At 33.2% G+C, this 15,448-nt stretch overlaps 1 protein-coding gene across 1 annotated transcript in view; it reads left to right on the forward strand.

Annotated features, from left to right (window-relative positions):
* Positions 1 to 15,448, forward strand: part of TMEM232 (transmembrane protein 232) — a gene marked incomplete at its 5' end in the record, with an annotated part of 164,313 nt that overhangs the window by 60,062 nt on the left and 88,803 nt on the right. Inside the window, one exon of the mRNA XM_081053836.1 lies at positions 4,492 to 4,670. Within this exon, the coding sequence (XP_080909962.1) occupies positions 4,492 to 4,670 (179 nt within the window). The remainder of the gene's footprint in view (positions 1 to 4,491; positions 4,671 to 15,448) is intronic.

The raw sequence follows: 15,448 nt of genomic DNA on the forward strand, positions 1-15,448 counted from the left end.
CATTGTTATGTCATAGGACACTGCCTGCTTATCTGCAAAGAGACACATTTTCTCTCAGAATATTTAAAGTGACATCTTTGATAGCTGCCATTGGGTCACTCAAAGCAGAACAGAAGAGTTCTGCCTTATGTCACAGGTTGGTTCCTGGATGAGGAGTTTCATAGCAGGGATGCGTCTCTGAAAATGTCTAGACTTGCATGTTAGGATGCATTCCACCTTTTATGACAGTTGTAACACATCCCATCTGTCTTTATAAGGGTTTTTTTTTTTCCCCTTCATTAACTGTCAGTCAATTGGATGTAATAGATTCTTCCCAGAAATATTATTCATAGTACTTCACTGTAGCAATACTTCACTGTAGTTTAGGTCAACAGGTGAACAGCTCACTTTTAAAATCATCAATGGCATTTTAAAAGGTTTTCGAGTTTTGAGAACACAGTTCTCAGAATATATTTTATGAGCTCATCACTGGTCTTGTGGAGTCTAAAAGCAAACCATATTCAATTCAAAGATTCCACTATTGTAGGCTTATAGAATATTGTTCCTCAGTAAAAAATATAGTTTAAAATATATGGAAGAAGGTGATTTGGATATACTTTTATTAATCATTCTTTTTAATGTAAAGAATTTGGGAGTTTATAAATAAATTTATAAATTCTTTAAAATCCACAGTATGTTTTACTAATATTGTTCAAAGAAGGTTTTTATTTCTGAGGTTCACAATTCCTCAGTTATTAATTTAAAAACTCATAATTTTTTTATTCATATTGAGTTCAAGCCTTATTTTTTGCTAATGATGCACAAATCCATAATTTCACTTCTGTTATTTTACTTGAATTTTAGCTATATTTTTACAAGCTGTATGTAGGACACTGAAATTAGATACCCCTCATGCTCCACCATACCACAGTTTCCAAACAATATTTGTCTCCTTTCTCCCCAAACAGGCTCTTCTACATAATCACATTTCTTTAAGTGATTTCATTATTGTTTCAGTTTCCTGAGCTTAAAAATGTATTTTTCCTTTCTACTCCATTCTTCCTTCTACTCCATAGCTAAGAAGTCTTAGTAGATTTTCTCCTTAATGTCTTAGGTTTATCCTTTACTCCCTAATCTCCTGCTACTTATCGCAGTAAAGACCTAGATTACCTCATAAAACTCCCATATTGGTTTTCCAGTTTATTGCTTGAATAGAGATAACATTTAATTGAACAAATGTAAGATTATTCTTTTGTTCAAACATCTACCATTTAATCTGACCCCATATTTCTTTAGTTATTTTACTTTATCTATTTCTTTTTTTCCTAAAAAGATGCATAAATATATTAAAAGTTTGAAGACATTTAACAATTTATTGAAGTCAGAAAAACAAATTCTTAACATTAACTCTAGAAACCGAGAAGTCCCAGGAATTCAATTTCAAAGGATTTAGAAAGAACTCCTTATAAAAGGTGTTAATGTTACATTCGTTGTTAGACTGGTACTTGGAGCACTTTTGTTATCATTTCACTCCTGACCCATTGCCTTGATAGATTAGTCAGTAGTAGCCCATGAAATCATGGATAGATGAGAGACTCATGTTCATATTTATCTAAATGTAGCAAATAGCACTATGTTTCCCATTTAATGAAATGCAGTTTCTTTTACAATTCTTTGGAGCAATAAGCCTTCAGACTCTCATTCTCCCCACTCAGAGAAGAGCCACCCGTGTGTTTGTCTTAACATCTTTGAGTGCTTGTCAGGAGTTAAAACACTGGCTGAGTCATCACCACAGGACTCCTTAGATGAATACAGGTGAAAATGGCTCAGAAGGTGCTTTATTCTATTCTTTCACATCTCAAATTCACTTGGCTGGTCACAGTTAGGCAGATAGAAATGGGTTAAAAATTTTGGAACTCATGATAATTTTGTTCACAAATAAGTTAAGAACCTTATCCATTTCTAATACGAACTCTCCACCTCAGCTCAATTTGAGATGCTCATTATTGTCCTTTACCTTCTCTCTTTTTATAGCTACCTCTCTGCTGGGCATCAGCAGGCCTGTTACCAGGAGCATGAGTGGGCACAGTTCCCGCCTCCAGGTCCCTGAGCAGATGGACCATGGTTGAGCAGGGCTACAGCCTGGTCATGGGACTGCTTTTCAGTCTCTTGATCTCTGGCCTGTGGCCAGGGGTACAAATAAATTTGGTTTCCACTTACTCCCTGCATGCTCCTGCCAGGTCCCTGGGTGGGTTTCTGGCTGGACAGAACTGCCTCTGGACCATGGTAGAGTGAGGCTGGTCACAGAGCTACTTCAGGGTCCAGAGTCAGGTTCATCGTCAGTGGGCCTGTTACCGAGGGTACCGATAGGCATGGGTCCTCCCAGGTTCTTTGGTGGATGGGACTGGTGGCAGGACTGTGCACAAGCAGGGCTGGAGCTCAGTTCCCAGGGTTACAAGTGTTCTTCAGGTCCACAGCTGGGACATCAATGGTGACAGACCTGACATTGGGGTCTGGACCTGCCTTATCAAAGTGACCCTTCTCAGTCTTGGGTTCCACTGGGGTTTCCCAATCTTCTGCTTGGATCCCAAGGTCCGCCAAAAGGCACTTTTGTTCATGGGTGGCTGCCAAATCCTATTTCTGTGAGAGAATGAGGATGGAGGAATGGCCTATTCCACTTTCTTGCTGACATCACTCCCTGTACATGATTTCATATTGTAGTACACCAGTTTTAACTAATAAAGTTTTATGAGGGGAAATTATATTTTTAAAAGAATTAGCTGCTTAACTGTAGCCTCATATTTACAGTTTATACTTTTTCTTTTAAAGTATCAGCAATAGAAAGGGTGTAATGTGCCCTAAACTTGGAAGCTAGACGTATGCCTTCTTTCTCCCATTTCTAAAATGTGTACATATTTTCTTCTGCCTCTTCTTTCTCCCTTTTGGCCTCTTTCTTTTCTATGATGGAATAGAAAGTGGGGATTGGAAGGAAACGTACTTGTCTGAATTGGAGAGGCTGTGCTGCATGGGATAAGATTAGACCAGCCTTTACGTGGCTCCATCACTCGTCATATGCTTGATGCTAGGAACTTTCTACTAATAACCAAGTTGAAGCTCATATGTTCCTTTCTATTATTCTAAGTACAATATGGTCTACATAGCAGGACTGTAATGAGGTCTAGAATAAGGACACATAGTAGGTAGTTCCAAATATTCCAGTTAAAACAATAGTGATTATTATTAACCTGAACTATGAAAATCTAGATTGAATTGGGAAAAGTTGAGGATTGTGACTTTTCAGATTGTGCTTATATCTTTATTCAAGAATGGAGTTACAATGTCACAAGGGCTATCACCAGGATTTGAAGGAAAAGTACAATATGAAATTTATTTGGCTTTAAAACCTTTCCATCTCCCTTTCTGAACCTTCTTTTCCTCTTGCACTCTTACCTGCTTCACATATACTCAGTACTCTCATGTTGCTCTTTGGCTAACTTAAGTTCATATCCCCTTGAGACCCACATTATTTTCCAGATTTATTTATTCCCTCTCTATCTAATTAGAATTCTATTTTCCTGAATAGTATTACATAGCAATATGCCATCTTGGTAAGAAACAATTAAGATAAAGAGTTAAGAGAAACTTATTCCTCTTTTTTTGTGAGGAAAATGCATATTTTAAAGTTGGTAGAAAAGGGTAAAGGGGTCAAATATATGGTGATGGAAGGAGAACTGACTCTGGGTGGTGAGCACACAATGTGATATATAAATGACGTATTAAATTTGAAGCCTATATCATTTTACTAACCAATGTCACCCCAATAAATTTAATAAAAATTAAAAAGAAACAAAATAAAAATAAAAGTAGAATTGGATAATTTATATAAATTGCTAATTGATATATAAATATTAAAAGGAGAATTGTCTTAGTCTATTTCTCTTCTGAATTCATTATTACCTTCCCCTATTTCAATTGATTTATGCCTCTATTATTAAAAAAAAAATCTTCCAGACTATATCAGGAATTTTTGTCTGCTTCTCACATTATTTTCAAAGCTTTGTTTTTGGTTCCATTGCCATGTTTCATAGAGTTTGATCATAGAGTTTGATCATTTTTATAATAACCAGTGTTTTTTCTCTCTTGTTTCTCTGATTTATTTTAAAAATCCACTATGGTGGTCTAAGTATTCATATTACCTTGAATAAATTCCTCTTTACTTGAATTCCAGAGATTTGTTTTTAGTACAGTGTTCAAAGTTTACCTGTTTAACTTTTAAATTTATGAGGTATGATATTAATTAGGTGCAGTTCATCTTTTCATATGGTTAGAAATTTTAAAGTGATCTGTGATCTTTTAAAATTAAAGAAAAGCAGTGAAAAGTGAAAAAAAACTTTTCAAAACTCAGAATTGCAGACTTTATTAACAAAATCAAGTTTCTTATTTTTCACAAAACCATACGTTAGTGAGACTAATAAAATGATATCTTCCCAAAGAATATTTGTTTTTACTCAGGTGAACAGGTGACATGGATTGGGTACTATGGCTTAGTTTATAATCTGGTGAAAATGTCATGGGAACTTCGGGGAGATGAGGAACAAGACGGACTCAGAAACCTAATATGGCAAACATTACAGAAAACAAAGGATCATGAGAAAGATGAGCGGATCCATAATGCAGTAAATATAGCTAAGGTAAGATAAAACACTGGACAGTAACCGGGCAAATTGGTACTTCTATCCTCAGGAAGCTTTAGTCCTTTCTAAGGAGAAAAGAATGTCTACATTCAATGAGTATCAGTGACTCACAGTTGAGAAACACAATTTTTAAAATTTAATGCTGACCTATTCTTAGCTACAGATAAGAGGGCAGGCAATCTTCTGATTAAACAGCTTGAAGAGAGGAGTTGATTTTTGGGAAGAGTAATTGTTCTGCTTTGGGCTTGCCTTTAAGACGCAGTTGTAAGTATGCTGACCACGCATTACAATTTGCAAAGGTTAGCCAGGGTCTGTGCCTAATTTTCTAGCTTCCTTATTAGTAGTGAATTAATTCACTCTCAAAAGAGTCTCCACTTGGATAATAAATTATTTAGTTTTCTTAATTACATTTATACATTTTTTTTTCAGCATGAGACAATATAAATTGCAAATCTGAACTCACTAGCACTAAAGTTGTTTTCTTAAAAGTTAAATTGTGTTGTACAAGTTCTTGGTTTTTCTAGTTCTATTTGAATGACTATATATATATATATATATATATATATATATATATATCTTCACATTTAATGAAAGTCATTATGAAATTAGCTATTTTTCATAAAATACAAATATGATTTTCTAGTGATGCTTTATCCATATGGCATCCTATGATATTTCAAAACTCCATCAGTGCTTTTCTTTTTTATGTCTTGTTTTGAATCAGGATAGTTTGTTTGTTATCTTAAAATACATTTTTTTCCTCTCACTGAAAGTTTCTGGTTCTTTGTAGCTTTCACAGATGCAATTATCCCAACAGTTTTAATGTCCTGTTTTCCAATAAGAATAATTGTGGGTGTGAATTAATGTTAATAAGTAAAAAGAGCAAAAAATTCATTCACTCTCCTAATTGATTGTCAAAGCATATGGGTGGGTTATTACTGGCAATACCAAGGATCTATATACTCTAAATTCTTAGCAGAAAACAAAACCTTAAACTCTGTTTTTTAATCGTAAGTCTGATTTGGGGTATGGAGGTCTATCTAAAAACATGCAGTCCATCCTTTTCTCCAGATTTCTAATATTTTTTCATGGCAAAAGACAATCAGAGAGCTGCCTATTTGAATTACACTGTTTTAGATTTTACGGACTTTCTTTTATGCAACTGTGCTTTGGCTTTGTCCTTGGGTTTGGATAGGGGAGCACGGAAACAAAAAGAGAAACAAAGACAATTATTGTGTCTATTACAGTGATGATCACTATATCACCCAGTATTGTCTTTATTAGGACTTAGGAAATAAATCCTCCTTAGTTTCATGTACTCTCTCAACCTTATTACTAATTTTGTGTAAGTGGTTTGCTGGAACTTAAAAAATGAGAGTCAAATTTTTGTCTAGTTTCCAATAGAAATAGAGAATTCTATGTATTCTTCTCACTCAGTCTTATTATTTTCTTTTTTTTTTCCTGTTTCAATGGCACTTTCAATTATTTATATTTTCTGGTTTTGTATCTATTTTTATATTCTACTTCACATCTCAAATGGATTATAATGTAAGTAAATAAGCCAACTCAAATTTGTCATTTCTATAATTAGAATTCTATTTATATGCCTGTTTTCAGGGCTAATCACTTGGCATAAGGTAGGTTTTTCTTCAAAATTTTAGTAAATATCTATAGATAATTACATTTGAAATTCATAAGTCAGTTAATCAGACATAGAGAATATTTTTTAGATGCCAGAGTCAAGTAAAGACCTTATTACTCAAACAGTCAGCACTGAGAATAAAAGAATAAGCAAAAGTATAACCACTACATGTGCTAATTAGTTTCCAGTGCTTAGTGAGAAGACTTCTAAAGGATGCTTTCATTCATTTTGAATAGTAAATGTGTGGGGAAGGCAAGTTTCCCTCAGAGAAAATCTCAATTAGGAATGTCAAAAAGCAATTATATTAATTTAGGCATAGTACATATTTAAGATAAGAAATTAGTTTTAATTTGCATTGGATGGATTAAAAGACACAATTCACTGTAGTCCTTTTTTCTATAAAAGTTAGTTGAGATAGATAAAAGCACTTGGATTGTTAAGCAATAAAATATATGATTTATGGATATAAATGATAAAATAGGACTTTGAAATATTACTTAATTTAGTTTGAATTCCCTTACTTAATAGTAAGATACTATGAGTATATAAAGAAATTATATAAAAGCTTTCACCAAAATCAGTAAAAACTATGACATACAGATGTATATATTGTGTAAGTGTATTTTGCCATACTGAATTCTATGGAGGAAACAAGGAAGTCAAAAAGTGACCTTTATACAATAAATTTTACTGTCTCATCTAGAAGACACGTTCTCCAAAAATAGATAAGGAAAAATACAAATGGAATATTATATATGTGGCTAGCCACATCAAAATTCATGGCACATTATGGGAGTTCAGATAAATATTTGGTCTCTAACTTTTTTCTTATATCAACGAGGAATAAATTATTGTTACCTTTAAGTAGTATTTGAGCTGGAAACTTAAATGATAAGTTACATTAAATGATTCAAAGTGCAGGGTCAAAGATAGCATCTTTTAGATAAGGAAATATCATGTGGTGAGCAGAAATAAGAGTAGCATGAGAGAAAGCCATGAGTTGACTTGCCTAGTAGAAGAAAAAGGTTTGGATTCTATAGGCATTAAATTTGAAAGGGATATTTGAGGTACCGAACTAAGGTTTTAGAGACAGGGATGGTTTCATAAAATAGAGATGCTAAGTAAAGGAATTCGTTTTGGAAGAAAATTGCTCATTCTTTTTAAATTTTAATGGTCTGGTAATTTATATTGGATGAAATTCATGTATCCAATTCCTTATATCTTTTTTAAGTAATGAAGTATTGCTTTGGAACTTGTGGTAGATTGTTAGCATATTTGTCCCCAGTTTATTCAAGACTCCATATATTCACATCCTTACATCATTCCCTTCACACTGAAGTTCTAGGCTTGACCATGTGATTTGATTTGGACCATAAGACAATTCCAGTGTTATACAAGCGGAGATTTGGAAAATGCTTACACGTTGGTGTCTGCCCTCTCTTGTTCTTTTGGGACCCTGTAACTGCTTTGGGAATAAGCCCAAGTTACCCAGTTGGGAGATGAGAGACAGCATGGCACAGAAATAAGCCATCTTAGCTGATCCTCTGCCCTTCCCAAGACTATTCAGTACTCAGCTGATCTAAGAGCTGATCACAGACACATGAATGAGACCCAGAGGCCCAGTGTGCTGTGCCCAGCTCAAACTGTTGACCTGTGGAACTGTGGACTAAATCAATGGTGTGTTAAGCTTCTGAGATTTAAAGTGATATTTTTACATTCTAGTAAGATTTTTCTGATTGACAGCTGCATAAATGAGATTTTAATCTGCTACATTGTTCAATATACTTGTAAATGTTTATTTCTCATATTTATCATTTTTTAAAAGCAATAATAATAGCTAAGATTTGTTGGGCATTTACTGTGTGCCATGTGCTAAGCATTTTACATACATTAATTATTTAATCCTCATGAAAGCCATATTATATATGAGTTATTATGGTCTTGATTTTATAGATGAGGAAAATTAAACTTTTAAATGAGGATAGTTAAACTTTTTGAAGGGTGAAGTAATTTGTCCATGAAATATAAATTACATTGTTTGATTTTATGTTAAATAATCATTGCATTCCTAGAATAAAAACACTTGATAATGATGTATTAACCTTTTAAATAATGCTATATTTGCTTTGATATTATTTTGCTTAAGATTTTGCATCCATGCTAATGGGTGCAATAGTTCCGTAATTTTTATTTCTCATAATGTTATTTATCACGTAAGGTTTTGTATCAAAGTTATACTGAACTAACAGAATGAATCGAGAAGTTATTACCTCTTTTTTTTCTATTCTCTGGAAGAATTTTGTAGTATTGTCATGATTTCTTCCTTAAAAATTTGTACACTTCATAAGTAAGCTGCTTAGTCATGGATACTTGTAGAAAGGTTTTTAATTTTGGAATAATTTTTCACACTTATATGCCTTCCTCGCTTTTATTTTTCCTTGTATCAGTTTTGATATCTTTTATTTTAGGAATTTGTCCATTTTATCTTTTATCTTTTAAAATAAAACATCTTTAAAAGATATTTTATAAAGTTGCTCACAATACCTTTCTATGATAATTTAATGTCTTTGGAATCTGTTATGACATTCTCTCCTTTATTCTTGACTCTTCCTATTTTCGCCTTTGTTCACTTTTTAATCTATCATGCCAAAGGTTTATGAACTTCTTTGTCTTTTGAAAAATAACCTTTGATTCTCCTGATACTGATACTCTATGTTTTCTTCATTTCCTTAATATTTAATATTAGCTTTACATTGTCTTTTGCTAATTTCCTTGCATTTAGTATATTGTTCTTTTAAAAAATATTGAACTATAATACTTGTCATTGAATTGTACCATTTTTCTTTTTTAATATATGATTTTAACACTTAATTTCCTTCTACACATAATTTTAGCTCTACCCTGAAAGTTGCGATAGTACTATTTTAATTATCATTCAATTCAAAAGTTTCTAATTTCTACTATTACTTCTATGTTGAACCATGGGTTATTGAAATCTATAGCATAATGTTCACATATTTGGAGATTTTGTTATACTTGATTTTAATTTCTAATTCAGTTTTGCTGTGCTCAGTGACAATACTCTCATCCTTATGAAATATTCTTTATAGAAAGTGTACCTTCCATATTATAAATATAAGCACAGTAGTTTTCTTTTATTACGATTATTTTGAATAGATTCTTTTGATTACATGGTATATCCATTTCCATCCTTTTATTCTAAACTCTTTGAATCCTTATATGTAAATCTCTTTGGAGAAGCAGGATGTTTTAAACCTGAAAATTATTGTCTTTACTTTTGGTCCTTTATTCTATTTATCCTTAATATCACTGCAATATATTTGTGTGTTTTTCTGCATCTTATTGTTTACTATTCTGTTTGTACCTTCTGTTCCTAATTCTCTCTCTTAAAAAAAAATCTCATTTTGTGCCTCTTTGGGAAAGTGTTTTTATTATACCATTCCATCCCACCCCCTTTGTTTGTTTGGTGATTACACATTTTTTTCACTTGTTACCCCAGATATTACAAAATGAATCCTTGAATTATTGAAGTCTAATATACAGAGTTTATATTTTCCTGGGCCATTAAATGGTCTTGTAATATTTTAACTCCATTCATTTCTCTTTATGTATACAGTCTTCCTGTTGGGCATTTTGATTGTACATGTGTATATATCTGGATGTGTTTGTGTGTGTGCATGTTTTTGTATTTAGATATCAATATATTAATATCATTTTGCCACTTAATAGTCTTTAGATTTACCCACATATTTACATGTTTCTATTCTCACTTATTGAATCTTTAATCTTCTATATGGGATTATCTTTTTTCTGCTCAAAGAAAACCCTTTTGTATTCTTTTCAGGTGTATCTACTGGTGGCTAGTTCTGTCCGTTTTCATTTACTTGAAAAAGTTTTTATTCAATTTGGTTTTCGAGAACAGTTTTATTGACTAAGAATTCTGTGTTGGTATAGATGTGACATAAGTTTAAATGTGTAATCAATTGCTCTGTTTATTCTTCTTCTACCCAGTGTTTTTCTTTCCATATTTTTATGACTTTGATCATAAAGTTGTTTTGCTGTTGTTGTTGTTCAGTTTATTAGTTGGTATATGTTTAATGTCAAATTGCATAATAACACGTCTAATCTAGGTTTCAGTAATAATGCTTAAACTAACTCCCTGATAGTCTCCAAACCCAAGTTTTCAAAAGACCAAAGTGATTAGCATCTCTGTAGTCCTCAGTTGTTCTCTCTGTCACCCCTGCGCTTATAACTCTGTTCTGTTACTTCTATATAATCTTCTAACTTTCCTAAATTCCACGGCTGAAATACCTTTTCTTTTATGCTTAATTTCTCTGAGGAACATCGTACTCATATTTATTTGAGATTTTAAAAACTACCTTTGTAAAAACATTTTTATTAAAATATAGCTAACATACAATGTTATATCAGTTTCAGGTGTACACCATAGTTGTTCAACATTTATAGACCTACAGAAGTGATCACCACGATAAGTCCAGCAACCGTCTGACACTGTCCTATGCTATCATAACATGATTGACTATATTTTCCATGCTGTACATTACATCCCATGAGTTATTTGGTTTTTACCTGGAAATTTGAACCTCTTATTTCCCTTCACCTTTTCCCCCCTCTTTTTTAATTTCACAATTACATTTGACATTAAGTATTATTTTATATTAGTTTCAGGTATACAGCATAGTGGTTAGACATTTATATGTAATTCATGGAGATGTAAAGTAAAGCATAGATAATATAGCCCATCATGTGGTAATAACTATGTACAGTGCCTGATGGGTACTACACTAGTTGGGGGATCCCTTCGTAAGTTATACATAAACGCGACTTTCTTAAGGGAGTTAATAATGGTACTGGAGAATAAGGTAAACAACTAAACATCTCCTATGAAGCAGAACAATTTCAAAAGAATGAGCCCATTTGAGAAGAAGAATGAACATATTTGGTCTATAGGTTTAATAGAGCAAATATTCTCAATTTACTAAAATTGTACTTTCTTGTGTGGAATAGTCTTGAATACTTTCTGAATCTGTTATCTTTCCAAGTGTGTTTAATTTTACAGTAAAACATGAGCATGCTAAACTCAAGATTTCCTTTTTTTGGCACTACCATGGCAACACTTATTTACAGTAATAAATCTATAAAGTTTAGTTATTTTTCCCTTAGTGTCCTTGGTTTTTCTTAATACCTTACTAATTCCCGAGTTCCATTAAACCAGCATATTATTGACTTGTGATACCTCTTTGGGCAACGAGTTTTATGCTATGAAATAGCTAGAGGCTTTCTTTTACAGTGCTGATAAACTGTCTAAAGGCTGAAAACTCTGAAGACTGTTAGGTGCGGCATCACTGCTCAACGTAAACAGAGAATATCTAAAAAACAAACAAGCAAACAAACCTACTCAGTGAAGGTTTGTGACTCAGATGGTTTTGATATAAAATAAAATAAAATAAAATAAAATAAAATAAAATAAAATAAGTATTCCACTTATTTCAGTTAATACAAATAACTGTTTATAGCAAAACCTTTATTTTTTTCATTCCTTTTCTAACACCTTGGATCCAGAACCTTTCTTCCTATAAAGCAGTCATCAGTTATTACCTACAGAGTGAACCATAGCCTTAATTATCATGTATAGTGGGAAGGATTTATTTGAGAAGTATTGAATATACTTCCACTTTCAGGAAATTAAGTAGACATTTTCTCCTTTTATACTTTAAAAATAAATATGTAGTTCATATGATAAGCTATTGAATTTAATGAATACAAATTTGTAGTTAATACCTCAATTTATCTATAACACAGGTAAATCCATTACTAACCATGTTGTCTACTCTCATGTTTTGTATGTTTTTCTAAAATCCATAATAACATTCTACCATCTGCAGTTCTTGTTATCTGTTCATAAAATTTGATGCTTAATGGAGGCTAGAAGAGAGGTACGATATTTAATAGCATATTGGAAATAAAAAACAATTCTAAATAGATTGCCAAATATGAGCCTTTCAACTGACAAATTCAATATAAACCCAACTGTTGCCTGAGTATTTGGGAATGAAATAAAAAATTGCCATATACTCACAGTGGCATAATAAACAAATGTTAATTGATGTGCTTTGTTTGAAATACTTCCAGGGAGACTTGCAATGAGCAAGGCTCTTCTGTATAGGCAATTCAGCAGCATATGTTGGCACCTCTAGGAAAAGTCACCATGTATAAATGCTTTATGCCATCTGGTATATGACCTAAAATATCAAAAAGAAATATGTACAGCGAAAATGAAGATGTGACTTTATTCAGAGCACCTTTGACTCATCAGGTAAAGCATTTTGTGTTTAACATTTTGTGGTGAGATCTTTAAAATAAAATTTGTTTTTATTCTTAATGATATTTCCATACTCCTAATGTACTCTCTAAAGCAGCAAAATAGAACAAACAACACTATTAGTCTCTATTCTCCCAGTACCTATCTCTCTCCTCCTCCACAGATGCCTCCTCTTTTGACATAAACGGAAACTGAGTGTGGAAAAGGAAAATGTATTTTTGGAAGAATATGGTCCTTTTAAATACGTATCAATAGTATCCCAACGTAACAGATACATTGTTTTAAGAGAACAAAAATATTTACAGAGCTTTTACAATGTGTCAGGCACTATGCTAAGTATCTTACATATATTAGCACATCTAAACCCCATACCTCTCCCACCACCATCATCACCCATACAAAGGGGAGATCTGAGTCTAACCAGGATTAAAGTAAGTGACTGATGATGTATGCACCCACGAGTGAGTTTAACCCAAAGGCTTGCTATCTCCACTATGCCGTGCTCTCTCCAAAATTAAATATAAACAAGGAACTAACATTTATTGAAAAATTATTTGCGTGGCAGACACTGTGCTGGAAAAAGACGTTCAATTTTTGTGCTTCATCTTTACAATAACCCTGTAAAAGAGAGTATTATTATCAATCCATTTTAGGAATAAGGGAACATGCTGAGAGAGGTTAAGTAACTTACACAAGACCTCACAACTAGTAAATCGGAAAATGGGACATCCCAACTAGTCCTTTTCTTAATCTACTGCATCAGTCTTCCTTAAACTTTAATGTGTATATTGGAGTGTGACATTAGATTCTGTATTTATCACATGCTCCTAGGAGGAAATGACAATAATGGTCTAAGGACCACAGTTTAGTAGCAAGGAGCTGCGCATGCTGTCCTCCTTTGTGAGATTTTATAACTCCTCTAGCCAGTGGTCTTTTGAGACCAACAATGAGTCACTTACATTTAAATTTTGAGGTTTAAAGAAAATAATATCATTTTTTCCACATACAAGTTAAATATTCCCAGCTCTAAGATTACTTAAGGATAGGTGGAGACAAAAATGTGAGACAGCAGAAGAGGAAAATAGGATTTGCTGCAAACTGTGCTGCCATGGCTTAACATCCTTTTTCTTTCTCTTATTCTCTCATGTCAAGGGTAGTGTGAGTTAGCTTAAATTATGGTGTGTTTGTTGCATTTCCCTAACTAGTGATGGAAAATTCAGAACTCTGGAGAGGCTGTTCTTTTCTTTTGTATTGCCACTACATCATAATTCCTTGGGGGAATTTCCCCTTGTGTTGACTTAACTTCTTCCTGACAACATACATTAATGGTGGTTTTTTACCTTCTTTATGCCCAATATAAAGACAAACCTCTGCATATGGTTAGAATATTGTGAGAGAGCTATATTCTTCAAGAATACCACTTTATTAATTTCAGTACTAAATCAGTAAAATTAGCATAGATATTCAAAAATTGTCATTTGTTTCTTAATAAAGATGTCCAATTTCAACAACATAATAAGGAAAATCCTGAATTTTAAAGCCTATATGAGCACATCTAAAACATAGGGACCTATGATGAAAGTATATATGTATAAATAACATTTAAAGATGGAGTTTTACAAATCAAGAAGCAAAAACTCATAGACACAGATAATAGTTTAGTGGTTACCAGAGGGTAAGGGGGGTGGGGAGTGGGAGATGAGGGTAAGGGGGGTCAAATATATGGTGATGGAAGAACTGACTCTGGGTGATGAACACACAATACGATATATAGACGATGTATTACAGAATTGTACACTTGAAACCTATGTAATTTTACTAACCATGGTCACTCCAATAAACTTTAATTAAAGTTTAACAAAAGATGGAGTTTAAGGTAATGTTCATTGTCCGGCTAAAGAGTAGTAAATTTATGAATTTGGAATTAGGGAGTGGTCATTAATATTTTGTGTACATCTACTTCTAAGAAGTATCAACTTATATTTATGCATGGTTGGCATTTAAACCACTGAATTGTAACATTAGAATAATGGCTTTACGAGAAAAAGTAAGACTTTAAAAAAAGATGCCTATGGAAGTATAATTAAGTATAATTAAGATCCAATTTGTACATTTGCTGATATAAAAGCGACAACACACAATTGTTTTCAGTATAGCAGCGGTTGGAGCAAGGCTTCTCTGGGTTGGTGGTTGGCATAGTTGTGAAGGCTGGAACGCTGTGCTCTGTCTTAGGGAAGCTCTGAAAGGAACTGACATCTGCTGAGCTCACTGTCAGAGAGACCGTCCTTTGTCTTCTAAGTCCACCCCACAAAGTCCTGAAAGTTATTATCTCCATATCATAAAAGAAAAACAAGATGGAACTAAACTAAGCACAAAACATTTAATTAACCTGGAGAGAGGTTAATTAAATTTCCCAAGTTTACATTTTTAACTAGTAAGTAGAAAAGCCAGACCTGACTTCAGATTTTTCTAATGCAAAGCCCATATTATTTTCTGGCTACTCTCTGCAGGAAGACAAACAAACAGAAAACCTTTTATAGGCCAGGCAATGATGCATTTGACCAAAATTTGAAACGACATTTTCCTAAGTTGAATCCCTTGGACATCAATGGGGAACACATTACTTGGGTCTTCAACCAGGGAACTATTGTGAAAGGTGGGGATGCCTTCATTTTGCTTCTTGAGAGAGCTGGCTTCTGGATCTACAACATGTCCAGTCTGGGAGGGAAGAAAGCAAGGAGGAGCCAAATAAGACATGAGGAAAATAGC

Source organism: Rhinolophus hipposideros, assembly GCF_964194185.1.
Source record: "Rhinolophus hipposideros genome assembly, chromosome: 7".
NCBI lineage: Eukaryota > Metazoa > Chordata > Mammalia > Chiroptera > Rhinolophidae > Rhinolophus > Rhinolophus hipposideros.